General features: G+C 36.5%; 6 protein-coding genes across 10 annotated transcripts; 5 read left to right on the plus strand and 1 right to left on the minus strand.

The window, feature by feature from the left end:
- The first annotated feature begins 1,791 nt into the window (after nt 1-1,791).
- LOC130500429 (uncharacterized) lies at nt 1,792-8,713 on the plus strand. 2 transcript variants are annotated; one of them, XM_056995508.1, is made up of 7 exons: nt 1,792-1,810; nt 6,939-7,262; nt 7,335-7,464; nt 7,545-7,664; nt 7,741-7,917; nt 8,005-8,244; nt 8,327-8,713. In XM_056995508.1, exons 2-7 carry the CDS (start codon nt 7,084-7,086, stop codon nt 8,582-8,584), a joined length of 1,104 nt encoding a protein of 367 aa, XP_056851488.1. In that variant the 5' UTR covers nt 1,792-1,810; nt 6,939-7,083; the 3' UTR covers nt 8,585-8,713. The 2 variants fall into 2 exon arrangements, with proteins under 2 accessions (XP_056851488.1, XP_056851487.1); XM_056995507.1 differs by lacking the exon at nt 1,792-1,810 and adding an exon at nt 5,976-6,311.
- On the plus strand, nt 2,867-5,337 carry LOC130500256 (uncharacterized). Its single transcript, XM_056995032.1, has 4 exons — nt 2,867-4,247; nt 4,322-4,421; nt 4,490-4,879; nt 4,965-5,337. The coding sequence occupies exons 1-4, from the start codon at nt 2,905-2,907 to the stop codon at nt 5,286-5,288; spliced, it is 2,157 nt and encodes a 718-aa protein (XP_056851012.1). The 5' UTR covers nt 2,867-2,904; the 3' UTR covers nt 5,289-5,337.
- A 1,711-nt stretch (nt 8,714-10,424) lies between the features above and the next one.
- On the plus strand, nt 10,425-14,228 carry LOC108823906 (BTB/POZ domain-containing protein NPY3). 3 transcript variants are annotated; one of them, XM_056995235.1, is made up of 6 exons: nt 10,425-10,511; nt 10,603-10,949; nt 11,667-11,795; nt 11,871-11,940; nt 12,045-13,157; nt 13,649-14,228. In XM_056995235.1, the coding sequence occupies exons 3-6, from the start codon at nt 11,734-11,736 to the stop codon at nt 14,105-14,107; spliced, it is 1,704 nt and encodes a 567-aa protein (XP_056851215.1). In that variant the 5' UTR covers nt 10,425-10,511; nt 10,603-10,949; nt 11,667-11,733; the 3' UTR covers nt 14,108-14,228. The 3 variants fall into 3 exon arrangements, with proteins under 3 accessions (XP_056851215.1, XP_018452719.1, XP_056851216.1); XM_018597217.2 differs by having other exon boundaries at nt 10,426-10,511; nt 10,607-10,949; XM_056995236.1 differs by lacking the exon at nt 10,425-10,511 and having other exon boundaries at nt 10,647-10,664; nt 10,856-10,949.
- Nucleotides 14,229-15,324: 1,096 nt separating this feature from the next.
- LOC108825717 (LOB domain-containing protein 37) lies at nt 15,325-16,542 on the plus strand. The gene is made up of 2 exons (XM_018599063.2): nt 15,325-15,714; nt 15,810-16,542. The coding sequence occupies exons 1-2, from the start codon at nt 15,531-15,533 to the stop codon at nt 16,364-16,366; spliced, it is 741 nt and encodes a 246-aa protein (XP_018454565.1). The 5' UTR covers nt 15,325-15,530; the 3' UTR covers nt 16,367-16,542.
- Nucleotides 16,543-21,321: 4,779 nt separating this feature from the next.
- Nucleotides 21,322-22,819, plus strand: LOC108823882 (uncharacterized). 2 transcript variants are annotated; one of them, XM_018597177.2, is made up of 2 exons: nt 21,322-21,476; nt 21,861-22,819. In XM_018597177.2, exon 2 carries the CDS (start codon nt 21,869-21,871, stop codon nt 22,712-22,714), a length of 846 nt encoding a protein of 281 aa, XP_018452679.1. In that variant the 5' UTR covers nt 21,322-21,476; nt 21,861-21,868; the 3' UTR covers nt 22,715-22,819. The 2 variants fall into 2 exon arrangements, with proteins under 2 accessions (XP_018452679.1, XP_056851433.1); XM_056995453.1 differs by having other exon boundaries at nt 21,347-21,476; nt 21,644-22,819.
- A 78-nt stretch (nt 22,820-22,897) lies between these two features.
- Nucleotides 22,898-24,610, minus strand: LOC108823880 (peroxidase 73). The gene is made up of 4 exons (XM_018597173.2): nt 24,325-24,610; nt 24,037-24,237; nt 23,724-23,889; nt 22,898-23,442 (listed from the first exon to the last, which is right to left on the minus strand). Exons 1-4 carry the CDS (start codon nt 24,538-24,540, stop codon nt 23,036-23,038), a joined length of 990 nt encoding a protein of 329 aa, XP_018452675.1. The 5' UTR covers nt 24,541-24,610; the 3' UTR covers nt 22,898-23,035.
- Between the last annotated feature and the right edge of the window lie 2,514 nt (nt 24,611-27,124).

A 27,124-nucleotide genomic window follows, 5' to 3' on the forward strand; every position in this document is an offset into this window, starting at 1 on the left:
TTGCGGAAAATTGCAATTTTTTCTGTTTTGGCGGGAAATTGCGTTTTCCGGTTTTGGCGGGAAATTGTGTTTTTCTCGGTTTTGGCGGAAAATTGTTTTTCCCGGTTTTGGCGGGAAATTGTTTTTCCGATTTTGGCGGGAAGTTGCGTTTTACGGTTTTGGCGGGAAATTTCATTTTTCCGATTTTGGCGGGAAATTGCGTTTTTCCGCTTTTGACAGGAAATTCTATTTCTCGGTTTTGGCGGAAAATTGTTTGGCGGGAAACCGCAATTGTTTTCCCGCCAAAACAATTTCCCGACAAAATTGCATTTCTGGTTGTGGCGGAAAATTTTGTTTTTCTGTTTTTTTGAGAATTTGTTTTTTGATTTTTGATTTTTTGATTTTTTTTTTTAATTAAAATTTTTTAAATGGGTCAGATTTGACCCAACCCAATAGACCTATTTAACTTGTTAACCCATTAACTTGTTAACCCATTAACCTGTTAACCCATTAACCTATTAACCCATTAACCCATTAAATCAAAAATAAACAGTTCATTTGGGTTAATGGGTCAACTTGGATTGGGTCAACCAATGGGTCATGACCCATTTTGACACCCCTAGGTAAGACCAAAAAAGATTAATTAGTTAATGAATAGGTGTATTAACAATTTTTAAATAGATTTTTGGAATAATTCCCTTTAGTTAGTATATATAAATAGATAAATATATATAAACCATATTCAACAGAACTATATAACATGTACTGATACAAGATTATAAAATAGCTGGTCAAAAGAAAAATTTTATAAAACAACAAATTTTGTGGACCGTCATCGTCCACTACCTCAGCATTCAAATATAAACCCAATTAGTGATATAAGGTCGAAACCAGTCTGACATGCCAATATGACTACTTGTTGGGCCTTTTCTTAAATGGCCAACTATGGAAATAGAGATGTATATATTTCGATCCTAACATTTGACTTGGTCAGATTTTTTTTTGACTTGATCAGATGATTGAGAATAGTATTGCTCCCAAATATTAATTTAGCGAGGAGAAATAAAATAAAGCAAAGTTGTATTTTTATAAAGCAAAACTGTTATATGGGAGTAAAATTGAAAATTACTAGAGCTAATTTGACCGTAATGATTCGAACATGTTACCCACACACGGAGGTGAATCAGCAAATATGCATGCATGCGATCTTGTTTGTCTTTGAGAATCTGCGTCTCCCATGTGCTTTCTCATAACTATGTTATCTTGTTTTACTAATTAATTCGTGTTATACTACAAAACATAAAAAACACTACTAGAAAACTGCCGGATTCTGAGGGAAATTCCGAGGGACTATGTGTCCGTCGGAATATTCCCACGAAATTCCGAGGAAATTCCGAGGAAACACAATTTTCGTGTTTCCTCGGAATTTCCTCGGAATTTTCCGAGGAAATTCCGACGGACTGGTAGATCCCTCGGAAATTTCCGAGGAAATTCCGAGGGATAATAGAGCCGTTGATTATTCCGAGGAAATTCCGACGGCAACGGCTAGTTGGTCGGAATTTCCTGGGAATGTCGTGGGAAATATCGGCAGATTTAATCTATAAATGCAAGCACCCCTCATCCTCTTCATTCACTACATATCTTCATCCTCTCTCATTCTATTTTGCACACACGAATCTGATTGAAAAAATCATGTCTTCTTATAATTATCATCGCTCTTGGATAGATCGACCTCATATGGATCCGAACACGAGATTGCTTACGCCAGAGTTCGAAAATGGTCTAAAGGAATTCATGGGGAAAGCTCTCAACCAACCGGAAGCTAAATCAGGTATGTTAAGATGTCCTTGTTCTACTTGTAAAAATAGGAAGGTTATAAAACAGTTAGATGTTTGGACTCATCTATATACTCGAGGGTTTACACGGAGTTACAAAATTTGGTATCATCATGGGGAAACTGATTATGAATATGGTAGTACTAGCGAACCTCAACCTGCGGTTAGGTTAGAAGAACCAATTAGAATGGACGTAGATTATGGTGTAGGTACTGAGCAGATGGTAAATGATCATTTTAGAGGGGAAGATTTACCCAATACACAAGCTAGGAGATTTTATGATATGTTGGATGCTGGAAAGCAACCTTTGTACGAAGGTTGCAGAGATGGTCATTCAGCTTTATCATCTGCAACAAGACTGATGAGCATTAAATCCGATTATAATTTGGCTGAAGACTGTGTGGATGCGATTGCTGATTTTGTAAAAGGTGTTCTACCTGAGGATAATGTTGCTCCTGGTTCATACTACGAGGTTCAGAAACTGGTAGCTGGTCTTGGTTTATCGTACCAGGTAATAGATGTATGCAGGGATAACTGCATGATTTATTGGAGGGCGGATGAGCAGCTGGATGCATGCAAATTTTGTGGAAAGGCTCGTTATAAAGATACGGGTGGAAGAGTTCCAGTGCCATATAAAAGGATGTGGTATTTGCCATTGACGGAAAGGTTGCAGAGGTTGTATCTGTCCGAACGCACAGCGCAACCAATGAGATGGCATGCGGAGCATTCAACGGATGGTGAGATTAGACATCCTTCAGATGCAAAAGCTTGGAAGCATTTTCAATCGACCTATCCAGAATTTGCGTATGAAAGAAGAAATGTCTACCTTGGATTATGTACGGATGGTTTCAGCCCATTTGGGAAGCATGGGAGACAATATTCTCTATGGCCAGTCATTCTCACACCATACAACTTACCGCCAAACTTGTGCTTGCGTCGAGAGTTTTTGTTTCTCTCCATTCTTGTTCCCGGACCAGAGCATCCTAGGAGATCACTTGATGTATTTCTACAGCCACTAATATATGAGTTGCAACAGCTATGGGGTCAAGGTGCTGAAACGTACGATGTTTCATGTAAAGAAAACTTCCAAATGCGGGCAGTACTTATGTGGACAATAAGTGATTTCCCAGCATATGGTATGTTATCTGGATGGACAACACATGGAAGGCTATCATGTCCATATTGTCAAGATAACACTGATGCTTTCCAACTAAAACATGGAAGGAAAACGTGTTGGTTTGACTGTCACAGGAGATTCCTACCACCAGATCATCCATATCGCAGGAGTAGGAATTTATTTACGAAGAACAAGAGGGTGTTTGATGATCCAACACCGGAAATCAGTGGGAGAGAAATGTTGACACAACTAAGAGATTTTGGTGCAGAAAGGACCCCAGACGTGGGTGGACATGTGCATTATCCGGTAGATGCTGTTGGAGATCTACATAACTGGCACAAAAAGAGTATTTTCTGGGATCTGCCATACTGGAAGGATCATCTGCTGAGGCATAATTTAGATGTCATGCATATTGAGAAGAACTTTTTCGACAACCTGATGAACACGATCCTTAACGTTCAAGGTAAAACCAAGGATAATTTGAAGTCAAGACTGGATTTAGTCGATATATGTGCTCGTGAAGAACTTCATGTTGATGAGAATGGCAGGGCTCCTTTTCCCATATACCGACTTGATGCATCGGCCAAAGATGCGTTCTTTGATTGGATTTCAAAGGATGTGGAATTTCCAGACGGTTATGCATCTAATTTGGGTAACTGTGTCGACAGAAGGGAAGGAAAGTTTACCGGCTTAAAGAGTCACGATTGCCATGTAATGATGCAGCGCCTCCTTCCGTTCGCCTTCAAGGAACTATTACCAAAGAATGTTTATGAAGCAGTTGCCGGGATAAGTGCTTTCTTCCGAGATTTATGCACGAGATCAGTTACTCCTGAATGTATTGAAAACTTGAAGACTAACATAGCCGTGATTAAGTGCAACCTTGAGAAGATATTTCCTCCTTCATTTTTTGATGTTATGGAGCATCTTGTTATTCACCTGCCAAGAGAATTGGAACTTGGTGGTCCTGTTCAGTATAGATGGATGTATCTGTATGAGCGGTATATGTTTCATCTAAAGAAAATGGTGAAAAATTTAAGTAGGGTAGAAGGTTCTATAGTGGCACAGTTTATCAGAGCAGAAACTTCAAACTTTGCGGAGCACTACTTTCCAGGAGAAGTGCAGACGAAAAGCAGAAAACCCGCTCGGCATGATGATAGAGGCGAAAGGGCAACATATTATGTTACGGTTCCAGACATCTTCACAGATGTTGGACGACTCAGCGGAAAACCAAAGAACCGTCAACTTACTGAAGAGGAGCACAGTCAATTGCAAATATATTTGCTCACCAACTGCGAAGATGTTTTTCAATACGAGAGGTACAAAATTTAAATATTATTTTTAATATTTATTTTAGCAAGTTCAAATTTTTATATTATCATAATATGTACAGGATTTTCATGGCGGAAAAGCGGTTCGAATATAGACACGCCACAGAGGAGGAACTAGAAGCACTGAAGATGAGAGAATTTGCTGGATGGATGCGTACTTATGTGAGTGCAGAAAATAAATTTTTATACTATTTACCAAATTTTTATACTAACATATGTTTTATTAATAGGTGTCTGATGGTATGGCCAGAGGTGAAACAATTAATGATTGGCTACGCGAGATGATTTGGGGCCTAAAGTATGTTGTGAAGTCATATCCGAGATTTGCTTCTCGGGGATATGCATTCACAACTTCTAAGAGGAGACGTTCGAGTAAGACTTATAATGCTGGCGTTTGCTCTGCAGCTGGAGATGATGTATACTACGGAAACATACGCGAGATTTTGGAAATCGTGTATCCGGGCATGGTTGGATTGCGGTGCACAGTTTTCTATTGTGACTGGTACGACAACACTCCGGATCGAGGTGTCACAACAGATGCATTTGGTGTCACATCAGTACATTCGAGGCGAAAACTGCCATATTATGATCCTTTCATTCTTGCTTCTCAGGCCGATCAGGTAATTAAAAATATATATGTCAATTATTTTCAATATTTGCTTCATCATCATTCATACTTAATTAACAAATTTAAAAATGTTACAGGTTTGTTATATCAAATACCCCCGGGTTACGAACAGAGATGATCCATGGGTTACTGTTACAGCACTCAACCCGAGAAGCCGAGTTCAAGGAAGTTCTGAGTTGGAAGACCCACTCCAACCAAACACATCCGGCAACTTAAGTGCAGCAGGAGATGTAGCTGCAGTTGATCTTGTTATCGATTTCACCGATTTTGGAGACGAAGCCGTTGTTCACGTCGAAGATGAACCAGAGATTGGAGAGTTTCACCAAGATCCAGATTCAGATTCATCTGGTGGTGATGATGGTGACTCGGGTTCAGAGGATGAACCAGAGATTGGAGAGTAGTATAGTTTTTTTTTTTTTTTTTTTTTTTTTTCAGAATTCCGAGGAAATTCCGAGGATCTTGAGGGTTTCCTCGGAATTTCCTCGGAATTTTACCTTGTAAAATCAGATTTTAGGGATTTGATTTTAGGGTATAGATTCCTAGGAATTTCCTGGGAAAATTCCCAGGAAATTCCGACGGATATCAGCATTTCGTGGGAAATTCCTGGGAATTTTCCCAGGAAATTCCTAGGAATTCAGCATTTCGTCGGAATTTCCTGGGAATTTTCCCAGGAAATTCCTAGGGAATAAGGATTTAGAATCGAAAACACCAATTTACGGTTCCCAGAAGACTTACGTAAGCCTTAGTAAGTGTCTTCAATTGATTATGGGACAAGACATTGGTGTTGTACCAATTAATGGCCACTTTTCCGATTGTTGCACCGAGATCCCCAAACAGCAATGCAAGATAAACACTTATACACTTTAATGAACCTAAACGACAATACTTATACTCGATTCAATCATTTTGTAATTTGAATGTTTATTTGTCATGTACTATCAATATAAGTCTTGAGAAAACTGCCAAATTGTTCAAGGAACGGTCTAAAGTTTGTAAATCATTAATCCGAACCCCTAAACTATGGTTCCTCGGAATTTCCTGGGAATTTTCCCAGGAAATTCTGAGGAACCATAGGATTCCTAGGAATTTCCTGGGAAATTTCCCAGGAAATTCCGAGGAACCCATAATTCCGAGGGAATTCCGACGGAATTCCTGAATCCCTCGGAATTCCGTCGGAATTCTGGTAAACCGGTTCGTAAACCGAAAATTCCGACAGAATTCCGAGGGTTTCATTTTCCGTCGGAATTTTCGGGGTAAAACCAGATCTGCGGATCTTCTTCCCCATTTCTCTCTTTTCTCTCTTTTCCCTTGGCGATTTCCGGCTCCTCCTCCTCTCCCTTGGCGATTTCCGGCTCCTCCTCCTCTCCCTCTTGATATTCGGGCTCCCCCTCCACCCCCACTCCCCTAATCTCTCCCTCCTCCATGTAAGTTCTCTTCTCCCCCTCTCTTATTAGTTCTAGGTTAGATTTTAGGGAATTTTGTTAGATTTTAGGGAATTTGAGTAGATTAGGTTTTAATTAGAATTAGGGTTTGATTAGGTTTGATTAGGATTAGGGTTTTGATTAGGATTAGGGTTTTGATTAGGATTAGGGTTTTGATGTTAAGTTTTGATTAGATTTTAGGGTTTGATTAGGTTTTGATTTTAGATTTGATTAATTTTAGGGTTTCAATTTTTTAGTAATTATTTTGGCTACTTTATAATTTATAAAAATTTTATAAGTCATTTAATAATTATTTTAGTTAATTTCAAAATTTTTAAAAATTTAAAAAGTCATTTTATAATTATTTTAGCAAATTTCATAATTTATAAATAATTTTAAAAGTCATTTAAAAATTATTTTAGCAAATTTTATAATTTATAAATAATTTTAAAAGTCATTTAATATTTTTTTAGATATTTTGAAATTTATAAATAATTTATAAGTTATTTAATAATTCTTAAGACATTTTTTTAATTTATAAATCATTTTAGCTGTTTTTATAATTTATAAATATATATTTTAAAAAATAAATTTTATTAATTTTAATTCATTATTTTTAAAAAATTATAGGGATTCTAGTGACCAGAGTGCGAGGGCTCGATCTCGTCGGGCCCCACCGCGAGGCCGCGCTACTTCGACGACCCCTTCGGATTCTCGGGTTTCGTCTAGCCGGTCTCGGGGTTCGTCATCCTCATCGCAGAGCCCCCGTCCCGCTATGGTTCAGCATGCGGCTCCTTCTCCCGCTGCGGCCCCTCATCTTCCTCACGACTTCCCAGACATTCCCGAGCCTCATGTCGCTCCAGGAGTGATGACTGTTGCACAGCTGGTGCAACAGCCAGGTCGTGACCATCTCCCTTATCTCACTCTGTATCCTAGGGAACCCGGTCAGACTTGGTAAGTGAAAGTTTAATTTTCTTTATTTGAAAAATTAGATTCATTTTTAATAAGTTGTTTCCTATGTATTAGGTTCGACCGATCCCATAACGGGATCAGCGCTTGGATCAACAGGATGATGTATTCCGACCTCAAGAAGGGATACGCAACCTTCACAGTGATGCCGAGGGATGAGCAGGAGCTCTGGTTTCGTCAGTTTGCTGTAAGTATTCTAACTTTTAAAAATTTCTATTTTTTTCCTTTGAAATTTTATTTCTACTAATCAGGTTTTGTTTTTTCCAGCAAGAGTTCAACTGGCATCCGGATAACACGACGTTCATCCGCAACGCCTTCATCCACAAATGTATGGATTCATATTCCGGGCAAATATATGAATGGAAGCAGAAGTGGCTAGCGGATAAGGTATTTTCTTTTTTTTAACTTTATTAATATATTTTTTAATTCTATTTAACTTTAAAAAATTTTTTTTCATTATAAGGTCCCAAAGTGGATCAACATGACCACTTGGGAGGAGTTGTGTGTCCATTGGGACAAGGACTCGACGAAGCAGGTCTCTAACACCAACTCCGCCAACCGCAAGAGCGATCGTGGCGGGAAGGGCATGTACAAGCACAATTTGGGTGCTCAGTCTATTCCCACTCTCGCAGACAAGATGGTAAGTTCAAACTCCTTTTCTTTTTAATTGTAAATTTTTAATTTTTCTGCTTTCTAATGTTTTTTTTGAATTTATGTGTTTTCCTAGGCGCAAGAAAATGAAGGTGAGCCCGTGGGTGATTTCCCTTTGTACAAGAGGATCCACACCAACAAGACCACGGGCCAGATTGATGACGGTCTTGCGCAGGAGGTTGTCTCCCTGGTGGACAGTATGACACAAGACGAGGAGGCCCGTCTCTCCCAGATCCAGGCCGATCTCGATCTTGACGCCACATCTACTGAGTCCACTGCCCTCTCTCAAGTCCGAATCAACGAGCTTCTTGAATCGGTAAGATATTTTGTAAATATCAATTTACTTATTAATTTTAAAATTTTTTTCTATGATTAAGATTTTAAATTTTCTTTTTCAGGCGATTCCAAAGAAGAAGGGACGTTTGGTCGGTTTGGGTCGTCGATCCAAATCGGTTCCTCCTACGTCTCAGGTGCCAGTTGATCCTACTCTGATGGATCAACTGAAGGATAAGGATGAACGCATCCGTCAGTTGGAGGAGAAGATGGCGGCTCAAGAGAGAGCTAGAGAGGCAGACAGGAGGCGGAGTGAGAAGATGATGGCGGCCTTCATGAGGCAATTCCCGGACCAGAACTTCGACGTCGACGAGGACGAGTAGTTCTAACTTTAATTTATGTTTTAAACTTTATTTTTATTTTCTGTTTTGTATGAATATTACTTTTGAACTATTTATATTATGTTTTTTATTTTAATTTTCAATTTAATAATTAATTTTCGAATTTAATAATTAATTTTCCAATTTAATTAATAAGAAATAAATTAATATTTATTTATTAATATAAATTATATTTTACGAAAATTCCGAGGAACGAAGGCCCTCGGAAATTTCCGAGGGAAGTGTTCCTCGGAATATTCCGAGGGAGAGTTCCTCGGAATTTTCCGACAGTGTTTTCCGAGGGACATTCCCTCGGAAAATTCCGAGGGATATTCCGACAATGGGATCACCGTAGGTGTTCCTCGGAATTCCCTCGGAAAAAGTCTCCGTCGGAATTTCGTCACAAATTTCCGAGGGAATTCCGACGACTTACGTTATTCCGACGATATTATTCCGACGGATCATTTCCTGGGTTTGTCGTCGGAATACGTGAATTCCGACGACATTCCGAGGATATCTTCCCTGGGAATCGAGCAGTTTTCTTGTAGTGAAAGTACTACAACACATAGCAGGATTAAACGTTTTTAACCATTGTGTGTGTTATATTCTACATAACTAGTTTTAAGAGATGTTACCCATCTGTCTTTTTCCATCTACGTTATCTATATCTATCATTGTTAGTTTTGCACCTAAAACGTCACTATTCAAATTGGCAGAAATTAACATATTGAGGAAATAAACTACTACTGACTTGGTATATATTTGTTGAAAAAATCTACAAAGCACATGTGACATGTACTAGTTTTCAGTCTTAAAGTCCATTGACCAAAACTGTTGGAAGTAATCATCAGCGCTCCCCTAACCGACCAAACTCTTAATCATGTGACCCTCAGCCTCTTAAGTTTTTGTCTATGTCAATCAATGCCTTTTACATTTAAAAATAATTGGAGAGCTAGCCGGCAATTAGTTTTGGGAAAAATATATCGTGCATAATGATATGACAAAACACATTATAAGCAAATAAATTGCTTTACCTTTTTCTTTAATCGCAATATAAAACATGTATAGGTTTAATCTAAGTACGTCGCCTTACAAACTAGGGTGATGGCTGTATGATTCTTTATATATAGGAAGATAAACAATTCTTTTTACAATTTTAAATGATATATCTTATAAAGTTTGTGAAGCACATTCATTCGGATGCGCCCGAGGGTGACGTGGTACAAGCCCATGTTAAAATATTAAGTATGATGATGTTTGTCCAGAAACATACTATTTTTTATTGACATTGGATCCTTTTGGATTTCAGTGTTGGGGTATGTAGAAAGAACCAAAAGGAAGAGGAAAGCTAAACAGTTTGGTGGTGTAGACATAGTTTGTTTACGTAGTTACTTGGTATTTTATGGTAGAGCATATTTTTTGGCCTGAAAAATTAATGTTGCGTGCGGTCCCCGTTTGTCCACTAGGGCAAAAGACGGGTTCACTTGTTTTATCGGCCTATCATTTATTGAAGAGATCAAATCAATTTTTATTTCCTAAAATATATAATAGTGAAAAAGATATAATAGTGTTTTCTCATCTTTTTGGTCAAAAATAAAAGATAGTTACTATTATCCTCACGAATTCATGTTTACTTTGACCAAAAAACTTTGGTTTCCTTGGTCAACACATCAAACCAAACTAGTTGTCATAAATCGGTGAATGAATATATTCACTAGAAAAATTATCTTTGGAGTCAGAATGTGGATATTGATAAAAGGAAGCCGTCTACATTTTTACTTGTCAGATATAGCGTGACTGAGTTTATAAATAAACTCATTAAAATCGTAGCTACTTCCTACTACTACACTTTTAAAGTTAAAACCATTGGTTTCAGTTTGTATCCATTACATAAAAGAAAAAAGCAATGCATCACTAAGACAAATCCTGGGTAAATATTTTTTTTAAAAAACAGTTTTTATTCATATTTTTTTTTTGATCAAAACAGTTTTTATTCATATAAAATCAAACTTTAAATAAAGTTAGGCTGAGTGGTGGAGGCGGTGGTGCTGATTCAGAGAGTGGGACATTGGTAGAAGAGAGGGTAAATAAAGAGGGAACAGAACATTCTGAGGGTTTCAGATTTGCACTAAGTTGAGAAAGAAGAAGATTGAAGAAAACAGCTCATCTTCTTTGATTCTCTCTGTATTTAAAAAAAAAACATTTAAGGGTTTCTTACTTATTTTTTTTTGTTGGATTGCTGTTTTGTGTTTTGTCGGATCTCTCTTGGATTAGAGTTCTCTGCCTACAAACAGCAGCTCACACTTTTCCCCCCTGTCTTTGTGTTTTTTTCACTCCATAATTACAAAGAAGGCTCTTTCCACCAAAGGTATGAATTCTATTCATTTTCTTGCAGTTCTTTTACTTGCCTGTTCTAAAGTCCATGTAAAAACAGTATAAATCACGTCATTTTTTAAAAAGGTTTGTAGAGTAAACTTCTCTACTGATAATATATACACTTAGTTCTTAGGTTTTGGTAGATTTGAAACTTGAAACACATGTTTTGCTATCTTGAAAATATCATATTTTCTATAAATGGGTCGATCTGATTATAAAATCCACAGGTTTTTGGATGAATTGATACATCTCACAAAACATAACATAATCATTTTCTTTCCTCCTTTGGCATCTCTCCATTGTTTTTTTTTTTAATTTTAGTGCTTTTGTTCCAAGACACTAACCAAGAACACTGCTTTGTTCTTAAACCGCATATTCCCACTTTTTTCTAGGGTTCTGGGTTTTTGGTTTCTTCTTCCTTTGATGCTTTCTGAAAAGATTCTGTACAAGAACAGAACATTGAAAAAGAAACAGAGACTTGGGTAATAAAGAAATACACAACGTGTCGGTTTTATAAACAAGTGGAGCATCTCTCGCTCATGTTCCCACCTTTAAAGCAATATATAGATTTCTTCTCTTTCAGTTTAAGTCTTAAAGTCTACAGCTTATTGCTTCAACAACACTCTTTTGTTTTATACTTTTGCATCCAATAAGGATCTCAAAATTTTGATTCCTTAAGGCTCTTGTGGTTACCACAACTATTCCACAGATCAAAGCTTAAGACAAATTAGAAAGCACAACAATTTTCAGAAACCTCTTTCTGGTTAAAGGAAAAAATGAAGTTTATGAAGCTTGGATCCAAACCTGATTCATTTCAGTCTGATGAAGATTGCATAAGGTATAAATAAAATGTCTTCCAAGATCTGAATGGTTCTTTTCATATTAAATCTTTTACATTTCTGGCTGCTTACAGGTATGTAGCATCTGACTTAGCCACAGATGTTGTAGTAAACGTTGGAGACGTCAAGTTCTATCTCCATAAGGTAAATTAAAATCCCCCAAAAAAACATAAATCAAGAAATCAAGAAATACACCGTTGTGTGACTTTTAGCTTTACTTTGTTTTGTTCTTTTGTTTTCAAAAACAGTTTCCTCTTCTGTCCAAAAGCGCTCGTCTCCAGAAACTAATAGCTACAACGATCAACGAACAACCAGATGATGATGAAATAAGCATTCCTGACATCCCGGGAGGCCCTCCAGCGTTCGAAATATGCGCCAAGTTCTGCTACGGAATGACCGTGACACTCAGCGCGTACAACGTCGTATCCGCGCGTTGCGCTGCCGAGTATCTCGAGATGTACGAATCCATCGAAACGGGGAACCTTGTTTACAAGATCGAGGTCTTCTTGAACTCGAGCGTTTTGAGAAGCTGGAAAGACTCCATCATAGTTCTCCAGACGACGAGATCGTTTCACCCGTGGTCTCGAGATGCGAAGATAGACGTAAGGTGTTTAGAGTCCATCGCTTCGAGAGCTGTAACCGATCCAGCGAGAGTAGATTGGTCTTATACGTGTAACAGAAGAAAGGTTAACGACAGCAACAACGGCGTGCCTAGAGACTGGTGGGTGGAGGATGTCGCCGAGCTTAGTATTGATTTATACAAAAGAGTTATTTCGAGTATAAGAAGAAAAGGCGGTGTTTCGGTTTCGCCTGAGGTTATAGGAGAAGCTCTCGAGGTGTATGCGGCGAAGAGAGTCCAAATGGATGATCGTGACGTGGAGACATTTATCTCGTTGTTGCCTGGTGAGAAACAGAGTGTTTCTTGCGGGTTCTTGATCAAGCTGTTGAAGTCGTCTGTTTCTCTGGAGTGTGGAGAAGACGTGAGGAGAGAGCTGAGTAGGAGAATAGGAGAGAAGCTTGAGGAAGCGAATGTGGATGATCTCTTGATCAGAGGTTCTTCAGATGAGGGATGTGAGACAGTCTATGACATTGACATTGTTGAGAGTTTGATCGATGAGTTTATTACGCGAACAGAGAAAAGAGACGAGGTTTGTTGTTCAGACATCGAGCAAGGAAGTGTCATTGTTTCGGACAGCTCGAGAGCAGCTGTCGCCAAGCTGGTCGATGGATACTTGTCTGAAATAGCGAGAATCGAACCGAATCTCTCTCCTTTGAAGTTTATTGCGATTGCGGAAAAGGTTTCGTGTTTCCCAAGATCATCACACGATGGAGTTTATCGTGCCATTGACATGTTCTTGAAGGTAACTTCTGCTCTGAAGCCAAGTTCTTCCGTTTAAAAATAGTTACTAATAGGCCTGCGGTTTCGGTTTATTCGGGATATTGAGTATTTTCGGTTTCGGTTCATTCAGTTCGACAAAATAAACCTAAGAGAAAATCAGTTAGATTTATATTATTTCCGGTTTTATATTTTTCTAAAATAACTGTTTTTGGATTTTGGTTAAATTTTAATTATTTAAAAAAAACTCGATTGTTTCAATAAAATTCTGTTGTTTTTGATTATTTTTATTTCGATTAGTTTCGGTTATAATCAAATAATTTTCAGTTTTTTTTTGGTTTTCCACTTTTTGTTTAAACCAAACTCACCAAAAACCGAACTGAGAAACCAAAATATTTTTCAAAGATTTCAAAACTAAACCGAATTCAAAGCCATAACCAAAAATCAAAAATTTTGGTTCCTCGGATATCCGCTAGTTACTGTTATCCTCAATATGTATATTATATGGTTTTACAGGAACATCCAGGAATGGCAAAGAGCGACAAGAAATCGATATGCAGATTAATGGATTGCCGGAAACTATCACCAGAGGCATGTGCTCACGCCGTGCAAAACGAGCGGTTACCTTTACGTGTCGTTGTGCAGATCCTCTTCTTCGAGCAGGTTCGCGCCACTTCAAAACCTTCTCTTCCACCTAGCGGCTCTCACGGGAGCTCGAGGACGACGACGGAAGAAGAGTGTGACTCAGTCACGGCCACGGAGGACACGACGAGAGAGAAGACAAGTGGTTCTGAGAAGACTAAAGCTTATAAAGGAGTTGCGATGTCTCGCATTTTCTCGAAGCTTTGGACTGGTAAAGACAGAGATGGTGTCGGAGATGTTAGTAGCTCATCTACTTCCGAAAGTCCTGGCTCGGCCACCACCGTCGATGATAAATCAACGCCGTCGACTCGCCGGAGAAGATCATCATCTTGACTTTTAGTCTTTTCTTTTTTGCTTCTTAATTAGGCTTTTTATTAAGCTAACTTGTTTTAGATCAACTGGGCCTGTTAGAAAATTATAGCCCATTAATAATATAAGCCCATCTATTTTAGGATGATTCAGCCCATTAACATAGCTAAACCTACAAAATCATCGAGTACCAAAAATCATCGAATTGGTTTTTATCTCGCAATTATTAGTAGTACGTGGGAACAAGAAAACGTTCACTGCGTCACCCATGACATCGCTGCATCCAATTATGCAGAGCCTTATTTTAGCTGTGTGGACTGTGGAGAGTGACAATAGAAGAAGACTTATCTTGCAAAACTAATATTTTTATCGTACATTATTTATAGGTAGGTCTCTTAGGGATGGTATAGGGTCGACCGTTTCTTTCTTTCAGGGGTCGACTTAAAGCTTAGTCCCCTAAATTACTATATTTTTGTCCCATAGTTTTTTACTTTTTAGATCTTGTAGTGTGCTGATGACGATCAAGATAGGTGAGTAGTGGAAGATCAGGGGGCAACAACGAATATTTACTTCTCTATCTCCCTTGTAATGCATTGCATGTGATCATTTTTACAAATCATACCAAAAATGGTTGTTATGATTAGCATTCCATGAAAAAGGATAAGATTATTATAAAGCCTAAACCATGATTATACATTATTTCACCCACTCATTTACCAGATATGTAAAGCAATTATTGACACTCTTATGCATAATTCCATTGAGTACAAACCTTCAATCTCTACATAATGTTGAATGATTCGGGGATTCCGAATCCGTTGAGAAAAGGACCCTTAAACAGTCATATATGCATAAAAAACTAGAGCAACTATTTCTACAAAAGAATAAAAAGAGATTATAAGTATTGCAAGTAAAAAATACTTTAAAAAAAAATGAATGGTTGAGAGAGGACCCAACTTTTCGCGGAGAAACGGAGCCGCTCTCTAAGGACACTTCATAAACGTCACAAAAATTCATACAAATTATTATAAAAATGTAAATGCGTTTTAAACGAAGTGATCCTTTTTTTTTTTTTTTGAATAAATCGCCCTTTATTAATTTTAAAAATATACCGTGTAATAAGAATCTTCTATACGGCGGCGAGTATCAAGCTTGCCATCCTATAGTTCCTTGTCTCTCTTAGTTAAATTTATTGTTCAAATATAATTTTTTTTTTTAAATCCCAGCTTGGATTTTAATACTAAGTATTTTATGTATTTATATATGTGTGTCTTCTTATCTTCAGAGACATGTAATCTCTCTTTCTTTCTCTACAAAATCACTTTCTTGCTCCTAAAGCAAATCTTCTTCTTCTTCAGCAAACAAACCAGCAGGGACAAAGAAGTACAAACATAACAATCACAAAACTCATCAGATAAATTATAAAAAAAAATATAATTGGAAGAAAATGAGCTGCAATGGTTGCCGTGTGCTCCGGAAAGGTTGCAGCGAGAACTGCTTACTCAGGCCATGTATTCAGTGGATAGAAACCGCCGATGCTCAAGGCCACGCCACCGTCTTTGTCGCTAAATTCTTCGGCCGTGCCGGTCTAATGTCCTTTATCTCCGCCGTACCGGAATCTCAGCGTCCCGGTAATTAACCAAACTAAACCATATCCCAACTGTTTCGAATACTTATTTTGAATATTATCCTGTTTTCTAATCTTTGGTTTCTTGTGATTTTGCAGCTTTGTTTAAGTCTCTGCTATACGAGGCTTGTGGAAGAACAGTGAATCCGGTCAACGGAGCAATAGGAATGTTGTGGACTGGAAACTGGAAAATCTGCCAAGCTGCTGTTGAGACGGTGCTTCGCGGCGGTTCTTTGAGACCGGTCCCTGAGATTCTTCTCACTCACGGCGGCGGATTCGCGGGGTTTCCACCGTCTGCATCTGAAGAAGCATCTGAGATGTGCACGGAAATGTTGAAGCTCCAGCAGAATAACGATGGTTCCAGAGATCGCAACATGTACCATCATTCAAGATTCTCAAGCTCTAGGTCAAGATCTATGCTAGATTCTTCTCCCACAAAACGTAAGCGACAATCTTCTGAGCTCGATATATCAGTAAACCCTACTTTCCCCATGAAAACAATGACTTCTTCCACACGGCAGCGATCAGTAACACCGTCGATGAACTCAGAGGAGTCAGTGACGACTACAACGACGTTTTGGGATAACACTGCATCTGGTTCTCGATACGGTAACGGAGGAGGAGAAACAAGCAAGCTACTTGACCTTTTTGTTTAAGGAAACTGTCGTTTTTTTCTTTGAATTAGTTTAGGGTTCAGAAATGTATTTTTACACATTTTCGTTCCCTTTTTCGTGGGTAACAAGTATTTGAGACCAGGAAGTTAACAACTGGATAAAGACTTGTTAACCAATGTTAATTTTTATTTGAGTGAAAATTTAAAATTTCGACCGTGTTTAGTTATCCCTATGGTTTGTCTCACTTCGTGACATGATAACAAAATAGTAACCAATGTTTGGGTATATGGAATAAACTCGAAATAGTTATATACTACTTTACACAACAAATTGACTCATGCATTTTGTTTACTATTTATTTCAGAATTTTTTTATAAATAATCACGCTATTTACCACAATGCTAATGCATAAATATGCAAATTCCAGTGTGTTATTTTTTTGGTTGAATATTCAACTTTATAAACATTATGTTTAAAACTACATAGCAAGCATGTCCTTATAAAACAAAAACAAATAACAACCAGTATATATATTGTAGTGGGGGCGATCATAGCATATTTAACAAACGTTGTAAAAAAAAAAAAGAAGCACATTTAACAACCAAAACCGATCGGAACAACTAAAGTAGTTGTGCCATATCATGTACTATAAATAAAGATGGATATACAATATCTCAGCATGTGGTTGGACCAAAAGGTTGGAGAGGAGGCCACACCGACGCATAGCCCTTTGTTTTAGAGGCAGCTTTTGGACGACTCAAAGAGCCATTATCCACTGCCACCCATAGCATATTCTAAACACAGTCTCTACTTCATATTATATGCCATTCTTTTGATATAGATCACAAAGTGATAATTATTGTGCATTCAACAATCTAACGTCATACATTTTGAGATAATACAAACAATTACTACTGCATGCTAACCATTATCCAATGGTACTCTGTGTCTTCGCTGTCGCTTTTCTTGAATTTTATTACTTGCTAGATATTATTTCTTAGGTGCGTGTGCATTGTGATTACTTTTCAGGTTATACTCTCTATTAATTTACAAGTTACAATTCATAACTCGACTCCTGTGAGAAATTTGGCGTTTTAGATAATGTTTTCTGATCTCACTAAAGAATAATGTCACGTAGGACCCTTAAATATTCTTTGCCAACCATCCAATGGCAATCAAAGCCAACGTCTCACGTCATATTCCTTTGCTTTTTCTGACATCTATGACTTCTTTTACAATTTATTTTACTTATTATTCCCAATCACGACTTGCCTCCATACTATCCACAATTTTTTTATGTATTAATTGGAATTTAGAATTCAACCTCAAATTTAGTAAAAACATTCGTATTTTAGTAAGCTCGGGATTTTAAGGATTCGAGAGGCTTGGTTCATCGTGTTGTTACAAATATATACTAAACATTTAAACATTAAAAAATAACAACTGGAAAGAAAAAACACTAGGTTCTATTCAACAGTAATAAGGTTTGTTAGTTTTTTTAAAAGGTTTGTTTCAGTTTTTCATGACTCATATCCAAAGATGATATCACTAACGATTTGTTTCAAGTTACAAATTGAGGTCAGATCTATAATATTAAGAAACGTATAGAATGACTCGTGCTGGATGTGGATGTTAAAAGCCGTAGCTGTAATTGGACCTGGTAGGGCTCATTAAGTCCTTTTCATTCATCTTACGTCTACAAACACACATTGCTGACTTAACAACATTTAGCTTTATCCATTCAATCAATACTGGAAATATGCTTTAATCAAAATGTTATCAGAATATCACAATTGAACAAAATCGAAAGGTAGACACAAGAGTTTAGAGTTAGACAAGTGATTTGGTTTAACTTTGTGGGTGTGCATGTGTTTTTTTTCTTTTTAACCACTTTTATTTAAATAAAAAGTAAACTTACAGCAAGAGCATATAAAATACTAGAATTACAATTAAATGCAAAACTAAAACTATAAATCATTACAACACACGGAGTAAGAACTGAAGGAATTTTGTCTTCTGAATCTTCTTGTTGTTCCTTATGTAACACCATTTGTATTTGGCTACCATCTTCTCGATGAAATTCCATGTGTTTATGTGATTTTATGGTTTTAATCGTTTTTATAATGTATGAGATGATTGTAAGACAAACCATCTCGATAGTGTTGTTTTTCCCCGTCATGAACAGGCAAAAGAAAACTAATTAGTTTTTTTTTTTAAAATATTAATAAGCAATCCTTCGTCGTGGGAGAGTCCAAGAGACATATGCCCCTTCAGTGATTTTATTGGTCGTACCCTTAAACTCTTTTCATCTCCTAATCCACGCACTTTGAATTTGTTTTACGTCATCCACAAGAGTTTTTTTTTGATCAAACCACTAGAGATAATCAGGCTCGAACTGATGACTTCCACCACGTCAAGGTGACACTCTACCGCTGAGTTATATCCCTTCCCCCATCAAGAAATAGAACTGACTAATCCTAAGTCAAAGGGTCGAGAAACTCAAGGCCACTATTCTTGAACAACTTGGATTGGAGCCGGGCTTTCCTTTCGCACTATTACGGGTATGAAATGAAAATAATGGAAAAAGTTGGATTCAATTGTCAACTACTCCTATCGGAAATAGGATTGACTACGGATTCGAGCCATAGCACATGGTTTCATAAAACCGTACGATTCTCCCGATCTAAATCAAGCCGGTTTTACATGAAGAAGATTTTACTCAGCATGTTCTATTCGATACGGGTAGGAGAAACGGTATTCTTTTCTTAAACTTAAAAAAATAGAGAAATCAGAACCAAGTCAAGATGATACGGATTAATCCTTTATTCTTGCGCCAAAGATCTTCCTATTTCCAAAGGAGATCCACAAGAGTTTTTTTTTTGATCAAACCACTAGAGATAGTTTACCCAATAAACGTTAAACTAATACTGATCACTTGTTTATTGATTGATTCCACACATGTCGGATCTGACCTAAGGAATTAATAATATACGTTTTAAGGTTTATAGTTCCATTGACTTGAGACCTGTGGGTTCGATGTTTTCTTAATGTGAGTTTTTGTCTTGATATGTAAAATAAGCTGACAGAACTAATAAAATAAAAATCGTGAAATGAAAGGATAAAAATCGAAGTAACGGCATAACATCAATCAAGATGTTTTTTCGGAGGTAGTTTGGTAAGTTACGCGACAGGTTGGCGTATAGAGTCTGAGGACTAGGGACCAGCGGGTACCTATAGGAGCGATGCATGGTATGGAGACAATGACGGAACGGTGTGCGAACACGTGATAGTCACCCGACTGTCTCCCGCATCGCCGGAACTCATATCCAACTTGGCCTCTTTAATCCTACAAATGGATTGATAGCTTTTAATAAATTTTTTTTTTTTTGGGTTAAAAAGCTTTGAATAATCTTTTTTTTTGTAAACTGGCTAGCTTTGAATAATCTTCTAGCATCCTATATATATTACGTATGCAACTTAATTAACGACATATACACGGAAGTATAGAAATATCAGTTCTGAAGCGAACCGAATAATTGTTGTAAATTAATAATACAGCATCCGATATTTCTAATTCCAATGGAGTGCACATCAATTCATTTTTCAGCTGTGTACATGTATTAATGAAGCCCAAATGTTTTAAAGCCCATGAATTTTAATGCATCATTAATAGCGTATAGCTTTCTTGATCATTGGGAAAAAAAACATACGATAGTTTGCTCCTATGCAGGCGAGCAATAATAGCATCATAAGCGATAAAAAATATGTTCTCATTTATATAAAGATGTGTTAAAAAACTAATAATCTAAAATCATTAATTAAACTGATTTGTAAGAGAAAATTAAATGAGGCTACTTTGATAATATGAAATCTTAAGCCTGAAAACATTTTCGTGAATTCTAATTTTAGTAGTGAAATTATATGGATTAAATGTCTTTTTTGTTGTAACATATATCTTCTTTTTTTTTGTAACATATATCTTGCTTACTAATATTATTATTAAGTTTAAAAATAAACCCATATAAGTATATATTATTACTTTTTTACATTGATATTTCATTGGAAAAAGAGACCAAAAAGATCCCAAAATATCACAACTTACAGCTAATAAAAACTAGAAATGTAAAATAAAAACATAGCAAGAAAGTATATATTTTACTTAAGACTACTAATAAGTTAAATATAGAGTGTTATTAGATTTGTTTTGGAAAAATGATGCCCTTAACCAGTGTTTCTTTTTGGTGAATGGAGTATGGAGGCACGGCTCTGTATGCAGCAGTGCTCATATTACAAAAAAAAAGTGAAATCTCTACGATGCAAAGTAAAACATGTTTGAGTAAATATTCTAAAATGTGAGATCAAATGTCCAGGTGAAGGTCTATCTTTAACTACATGTGGACACATATATTTGACGTGTGGTAGCGAGCAAAAGGCGGGTGGTACGAGGTGGGTTGAAAAATAGATAACATGGTGTCCAAAGAAAGTGCGGAAAGGATCGAGAGATTGGAGTCAAAGACCTGTGGTTAGAGCGGATGAGAGAAGCTACGTTATCCGGAGTGGGGTTAAGCGAGACGGTGGCGAGTGACGTTAAAATGATGCTAGAGGAACACGCCACTGGCCGGGGAATGAAGAGAGTTTAGTGCTGACATGGAAGGGACATAGTGTTTTGTTTACTTCTGCTTGGTACTAATTAATCAAGCCTAAAATGGATAATGATGTGTTTTGTCTTTGTTTATCTTCTTTAATCTAGGATTAGTGCTAAGTAGTACTAGAACTTAAATGTAAGTAGTTGATGACTTGATTCTGTAATAGAAAAGTTTTGGGGATTTTAACCCGACCCAACTCGCTGTGTGACTTGTGTCTGAATATGCTGACTTTCAAACTTTACTTTTTTGTAAAACCAAGTAACATGATTGGTCAGTTAGCTAATATCCAGCTGTGTAGTTTTTCAGCACGTGCCTCGTTGACTAAACGTTGACTTTCACAAAACAGAAGCTTCTTAAGAAAAAAAAAAACACAAACAAAAAGAATATGCGATCTATCCGTCTCTAAAATTTTCCCCCAAAAATCCATCCTTTGTTTTTCTGTTAATCACTCAACTCCAAAGTCGCGATTACTGTCCAATCTCAAAGCTCAATTCGCTTCTTCTGAGGTTAGTTAAATTTTATCAATTTTATACTATAATTTTGCCGAATCTGGTAAAATTTTGTAGCGTGCTTCATTATTGCGCGATTGGAGAAACTTTTTTAGAGTTTTAGTTTCTGTTGATCTCGGGACTCGAAACTGGTAAATAAAGTTTTGATTTTTTATTGGTGATAGGTTACTGTTTCAGTGTTCAATCGTCTGTGTGTGTACTGTGTAGTAACGGAATCAGTTCAACGAACTTGAAAAAGTTACTTACTTCCACAATTCCCAATCTGGGTTTCGTAATTCCGATCTCAATTTTGGTTTTATCGCAACAAAGAGTTGACCTTTTTGACTTGTACGGATCCAGATTCGTTATTTTTAGTTGTGTTCTGTTTTTTTTTTTGTGAAGGGACCCAAATGCCAACGGGTCAGCATCATGTCGTTAGGACAGATACTTTGGAGTTAAAGTCTCAGCTCGAGAAGAAGATTGGTCGGGCCAAAACCGAGCGCTACCTTCACCTCTTGTCTAGATTCTTGAGCTTGAAAATCAGCAAACTCGATTTCGATAAGCTAATCGTCGCCACGGTGAAGAAGGAGAACATTAGCCTACACAACGCATTGCTGAGAGGGATTATCAAGAATGTATCATCATCGAATGGTGTTGAAGAAGTAGAGAAGAAGCAACTGAATGGTGTCAAATCTTTATGCAACGACCTTCCTAAATCGCCTCGTAAAGGAAGGACTCAGAGGAGGTTTAACAAGGATTGTGATGGAAGCAAAGGGAAGAGTCAAGTCACCGAGGTTGTTTCTTCTAGTTTTAAACAACAATGGTCAATGGAAGACGGTGAAGAAGTTGACCAGTTGACTCGATGTTGGAGAAGTCAACCCATTGAAGCTCCCTTTGGTGTTAATCTTAGAGGTGTGATCGAGAGAAGACCTCACGTAGGGACTTGTCACTCCTCTGGTGAGCTTCCTGACTCTGTTTCTTTACAGAAGAAACTGGAAGAAGAAGGACTAGAGGTTTCAGCTGGTTTTGCTAGCTCGTTGAACGCTGGACTCAATGTCTTCTTGAAAAGACTAATCAAACCGTGCTTAGAGTTAGCTGCTTCGAGGTCTAGTAGCCGAGGGGAAGTGTGCTCTTCTTCAATATCTATGGTGGATTTTCAAGTAGCTATGGAGTTAAACCCGTCGATACTTGGAGAAGACTGGTCTACAAAGCTTGAAAAGATCCGGTTAGCTACACCAGATTTTCAGACAAGCTAACTATATAACTAGATAGATACTATGATTCTTCCAGGACAGAGTTTGAGTTGGACAACATCTTTTAGGTTTTTTGTGTGTATATATATGTCTTGGTGTTTAATTGCTTATGCTGATTTTGTATGTTAGGTTTGATTTATTAAACAACTTCAATAAAAAGAAATAAGGTAATATTACAACCAAGAGAAATAAAAACAACAATTATTTAAATGTTTTTTCAAGAACACAGGAAGCAGAAACAAACAGAACAATTAAAATAAAATTTTAAATCGTCTCAAAAAACAAGTTCATAAAACGGAGTTTATAATTTTTCGTTTTCCCTCTTTAGTTAAAGGCTCCACAGTCACGACGGATGTTACCGTTGCGTCCAACCTTAATGCCAACGCGGCCGAGCTTGGTCATAGCTTTTATAAACGCGGCGTTGAAAGCGGGCGAGCTATTTGCCCAAGCGTCAACGGTGGGTCTTGAGCGACGGTCGGTGAAGAGAACTTGGTCGGAAGTGAAGAGTCCTTTGCCTTGTTGCAGATTCTTGTAGTAAACGTTGTCGAACGTTCTTGGAGTGACTGGGTCCATGTTAATAGCGATTCTTGGGTCAACTTTCTTGGGACAAGCGGCTTGAAGTTCTTTAACGTAGGCTTTGTTTATGGTTGGATCAACAGGGTGTGTGCGGTTGAAGTTGTAGATTCTGTTGGCTACTTTGCTACAGTGAGCGAACCCGAGGGTGTGAGCCCCTGCATGGTTGGAGGAGATTTAGTAAATGCAATTTTGTGGTATATTATTAATTAGTAAATAAGTTTTTTTATAATTATGATGTACTCCCTCCGTTTCATAATAGATGATATTTTAGAAGGATAATTTTGTTTCAAATTAAATGAAATTTTGAGATTTTAAAGTTACTTTAACTTTATTGGAAACTGTTCAACTAATTAGGTTTTATGAAATGGAGGGAATACTAGTTTTGAAGTCGAAAGTCATGAAACTTATAATTTATTAAGTTGTTATTATTAATTACCTGAAAGGGCGATCATATCCTCTTGAGTAAGTTTGTTTTTGGCAAAGAGCTTGTTGAGTTTGTCAACATTGTCATTTGGACCTGGCAAGTTTCCGTTGACGCTAGCAGCGGTCGATACCAAACCGTCACGCCTACCGAGTTCCACTGTGTACGACGGTCCTTTAGCCTAAATAACATCCATTAAATATTTTTAATAATATATGGTAAAACTTGTGTTTTTTTTTTTTTTGTCACTTAAACTTGTGTTTTCTTTAATTATCAGAATTTTTGACCTAGTTCTTTTAAGATCGATAAATAATTTTGTACAACTTACCGCGACAATAACATCACGGGTGGCTAAGGCTAGGATATCAGCACAAGAAACTTTGTTTTTGCAGCCTGGGTTTGCGTCAATAGCTTTCTTGGCTTTGATCACAACATCAAATCCATCTCCGGCCAAAGACAGGTTGTCTGGATGATCCTTCTCGGCCTTGTTGTTAGGTGTTGACTGAATCATGACCGACGCATCACATCCCTATATATCAAACAAGAAACATACATATAAGTGTCAATATTATTGGTTTCAAATGTAGAGAAAGCAATCAAAAGTTTTGAGCATTACGTTGACGAAGCAATCATGGAAGAAGAGACGGAGAGTAGCTGGGATTGTGACGAATGTCTCTTTGATTTTTTGTTGGACAACTTTCCTCACGATAGCTTCAACATTTGGACATGACTTTCCGTAGAAATTGGGTTTGAGCTGAGCAGTTGTTGTGTCCGGAAACACAGAGACTGTGAGGCAAAGAGCCATGGCGAGAACTAGACCAAACCGCGCCATTTCGTCTGAGAATTAGAAGTTGCTATGTGTTTACTCCGAGAAATGACGTCTGAGTTGATGAAAATGTGGAAACTATGGAATTGTATTTATAGTAATCGTGAATCGGACTTTATCATACTTCTATTGTAATAATATGTAAATAATTTTAAAGAAAGTTTCAAACTGGGCCGGAGAATATTATATAACTTGGAGCCACGATCTTGGTGATGGTCGACAAGTTTCTTAGCAGTAATTTGGGGTTTTGAATTAGTATAACCAATGACATTTTAACCGTTGACTTTGTAGAATGTATACGTACGTGTATTTTACTTCTTCCGGCTTCTTTCTCTGTTTTAAAGTTGACTTCCGTTGTTTTGTGAATTTAGGCCCATTAACATTAAGTACTTCTTACGGTTATGCAATTTCAACTGAAAAATAAATACTCTTTTACAAGTTATATTTACATTTTTTTTTCTTGTTATGGAGTCTAACAGGTTCCTTGACAACAAGAGACAAGACATTTGACACTTGGAAAATTAAGAAAAGATAAGATACAAACTCAAACGTGACCTTCGTGCATAGCAGAAACCAAAAGATTCTCATTCATGTCCACATCTAATATAATTGGACAGTTTTTTTTTTGCTAAAATTTGGTGCAAATTGGACAGTTTTGTTTGTTTACAAATAATACAGTAAAATTCATGGCCAAGATCAAATCAATTTTTACGTTTTCTTGCAAGAGTTTGTGAAAGTGGCATACATGTTGTGATCATATGAGTATAATAATCTTTGTCGATACTTGATACCTTAATAAAAAATAACGGTAAAATTTATTAATAAATGATTATCCATTGTAGAAAGAGTGATTAAGAAGGGATTATTGGAATATGAATTTCGGTAGAGTTCTCAAAAGATCTGTTAAATTTATAAAGAATTCTAATGAGTTTTTCATATTAAAAATTCTAAAAAATTATTATATTACAATAATTTTAAAATTTTTGACGATATACGTAATATTTTGAAAGTTTTGTTTCATAGTTAAAATGTAAAGAATTTAAATCCTAATAACACTAGATTTTGATAGAATTAATAAAATTCATTTTTAATAACAATGGATTGTATATATGATTAAAGAATCATCAAACAAATAAAATTCAATTTAGTTAAGAATATTAGAATCCATTAATCAATAACCATAAAAAAATTTAAAATTCTTATAATCATTATAAGCATAGCTCCCACAAACACTCCCTAACATTATACAGTTTGTTTTGGAAAAAAATATTGATTTAGGTGTTAGTAGTGTGTAATTATAATATTTTTAAATAGATAGAAAAAGCCTTGATGAAGATTTTTCAATAGATATAGAAAGAGCCTTATTTAGTGAAGGTTCATTAAAAATATTGATTGTAATATACTTTCTTTGTTTTATAATATAAGTAGAAATATATATATTTTCTTGTTTCAAAATATAAGTTATATCTGATATATACTCCCTCTGTTTCTTAATAAGTGTCGTTTTAGAGTTGTGCACACGGATTAAGAAATCATTAAATTTTGCATATTTCATACAAAAATATCATTACTCATACATCTCAACCAATAAAAATATAAAATGCAGAATAAAATTAATAAATTTTGCATTGAAATGCTAAAACGACACTTATTTTGTAACGAAAAAAATCTCTACAACGACACTTAATATGATACGGAGGGAGTATATATTAAATGAAAAGTAATTATTATTTATTAATCTTTATGCACAAACAAATTATTGATCAAATCCCAATCTTCGAGAATAGTCTCCATGTTTCATGAGTACAGTTTTAATCATAAAGTGTTTCGATTGAGTTTTATCGTACGTGTATGTATACGTACCAACAAAATACTACGCACACATTTTACTTTCATTAGATTTAGACATGTGTGTTATTTATTATGTGAAACTAAACGGAGGCAAAATAGTAAGAACTTTGTTCAGCTAAACTTAGTTTTGCAAAACTTAGTTAAAAAAAAAAACTAAACTGTATATGTTAAACTTAGCTAAACTTAGTTAAACTAAACTGTATATGTTAACGAACGTTACAAGTTTGCAATATAGAGAAATATTTCACATGCATGTTGTTTGTATATATATAGAGTGTTCGATAAATAATAATCTCAAAGCACACAAAGACACTCTTACGATGTGTGTGTATATATATAGAGCCTTCTAAGTCGCGCTTTGATTTAATAATATAAAATGAGAATTTTGTGAGGACTTATTTTAGAAAAAGAAAAGTTGATATTGAACAAATTAAAGGTAGTTATCGAAAGCGCATGATCGTGCATATATAGGGGGACAAGACATGACTGCAGGAGTCAGTGTCTCGTTTGCTGCGAGAGCCTACGAAGAACGGCACTCTTCCTCTTCTTCGCAACTCTGGATCGTTCCTTTCGTAAGAGTACAAGTATCTTTAGTTTTGTTGGGTTGATCCACAATATTTTTTATAAAACATATAAACAGTTGATTTCAAATAATTGTAAACAACAACTTCCGAGGAAGTCGTGAGAACAATCCACGAACGTGGGCGTCGATCGACCCACGGCTCCATGTCATTGCCCC

Source organism: Raphanus sativus, chromosome 9, assembly GCF_000801105.2.
Source record: "Raphanus sativus cultivar WK10039 chromosome 9, ASM80110v3, whole genome shotgun sequence".
NCBI lineage: Eukaryota > Viridiplantae > Streptophyta > Magnoliopsida > Brassicales > Brassicaceae > Raphanus > Raphanus sativus.

Excerpts from the sequence above, each read along its gene's own strand:
- LOC130500256 (XM_056995032.1), top strand. The coding sequence starts at position 2,905 with ATGCGGGCAGTACTTATGTGGACAATAAGTGATTTCCCAGCATATGGT. Across the intron at positions 4,248-4,321 it reads GATGTTTTTCAATACGAGAG|GATTTTCATGGCGGAAAAGC; the intron begins GTACAAAATTTA and ends TAATATGTACAG. Across the intron at positions 4,422-4,489 it reads CTGGATGGATGCGTACTTAT|GTGTCTGATGGTATGGCCAG; the intron begins GTGAGTGCAGAA and ends TTTTATTAATAG.
- LOC130500429 (XM_056995507.1), top strand. Across the intron at positions 7,263-7,334 it reads AGGGAACCCGGTCAGACTTG|GTTCGACCGATCCCATAACG; the intron begins GTAAGTGAAAGT and ends CCTATGTATTAG. Across the intron at positions 7,918-8,004 it reads CCACTCTCGCAGACAAGATG|GCGCAAGAAAATGAAGGTGA; the intron begins GTAAGTTCAAAC and ends GTGTTTTCCTAG.
- LOC108823906 (XM_056995235.1), top strand. The coding sequence starts at position 11,734 with ATGAAGTTTATGAAGCTTGGATCCAAACCTGATTCATTTCAGTCTGAT. Across the intron at positions 11,796-11,870 it reads TCTGATGAAGATTGCATAAG|GTATGTAGCATCTGACTTAG; the intron begins GTATAAATAAAA and ends GGCTGCTTACAG. Across the intron at positions 11,941-12,044 it reads TCAAGTTCTATCTCCATAAG|TTTCCTCTTCTGTCCAAAAG; the intron begins GTAAATTAAAAT and ends TTTCAAAAACAG.
- LOC108825717 (XM_018599063.2), top strand. The coding sequence starts at position 15,531 with ATGAGCTGCAATGGTTGCCGTGTGCTCCGGAAAGGTTGCAGCGAGAAC. Across the intron at positions 15,715-15,809 it reads ACCGGAATCTCAGCGTCCCG|CTTTGTTTAAGTCTCTGCTA; the intron begins GTAATTAACCAA and ends GTGATTTTGCAG.
- LOC108823882 (XM_018597177.2), top strand. The coding sequence starts at position 21,869 with ATGCCAACGGGTCAGCATCATGTCGTTAGGACAGATACTTTGGAGTTA.
- LOC108823880 (XM_018597173.2), bottom strand. The coding sequence starts at position 24,540 with ATGGCGCGGTTTGGTCTAGTTCTCGCCATGGCTCTTTGCCTCACAGTC. Across the intron at positions 23,890-24,036 it reads CCCGTGATGTTATTGTCGCG|GCTAAAGGACCGTCGTACAC; the intron begins GTAAGTTGTACA and ends GATGTTATTTAG. Across the intron at positions 23,443-23,723 it reads GGATATGATCGCCCTTTCAG|GGGCTCACACCCTCGGGTTC; the intron begins GTAATTAATAAT and ends CCAACCATGCAG.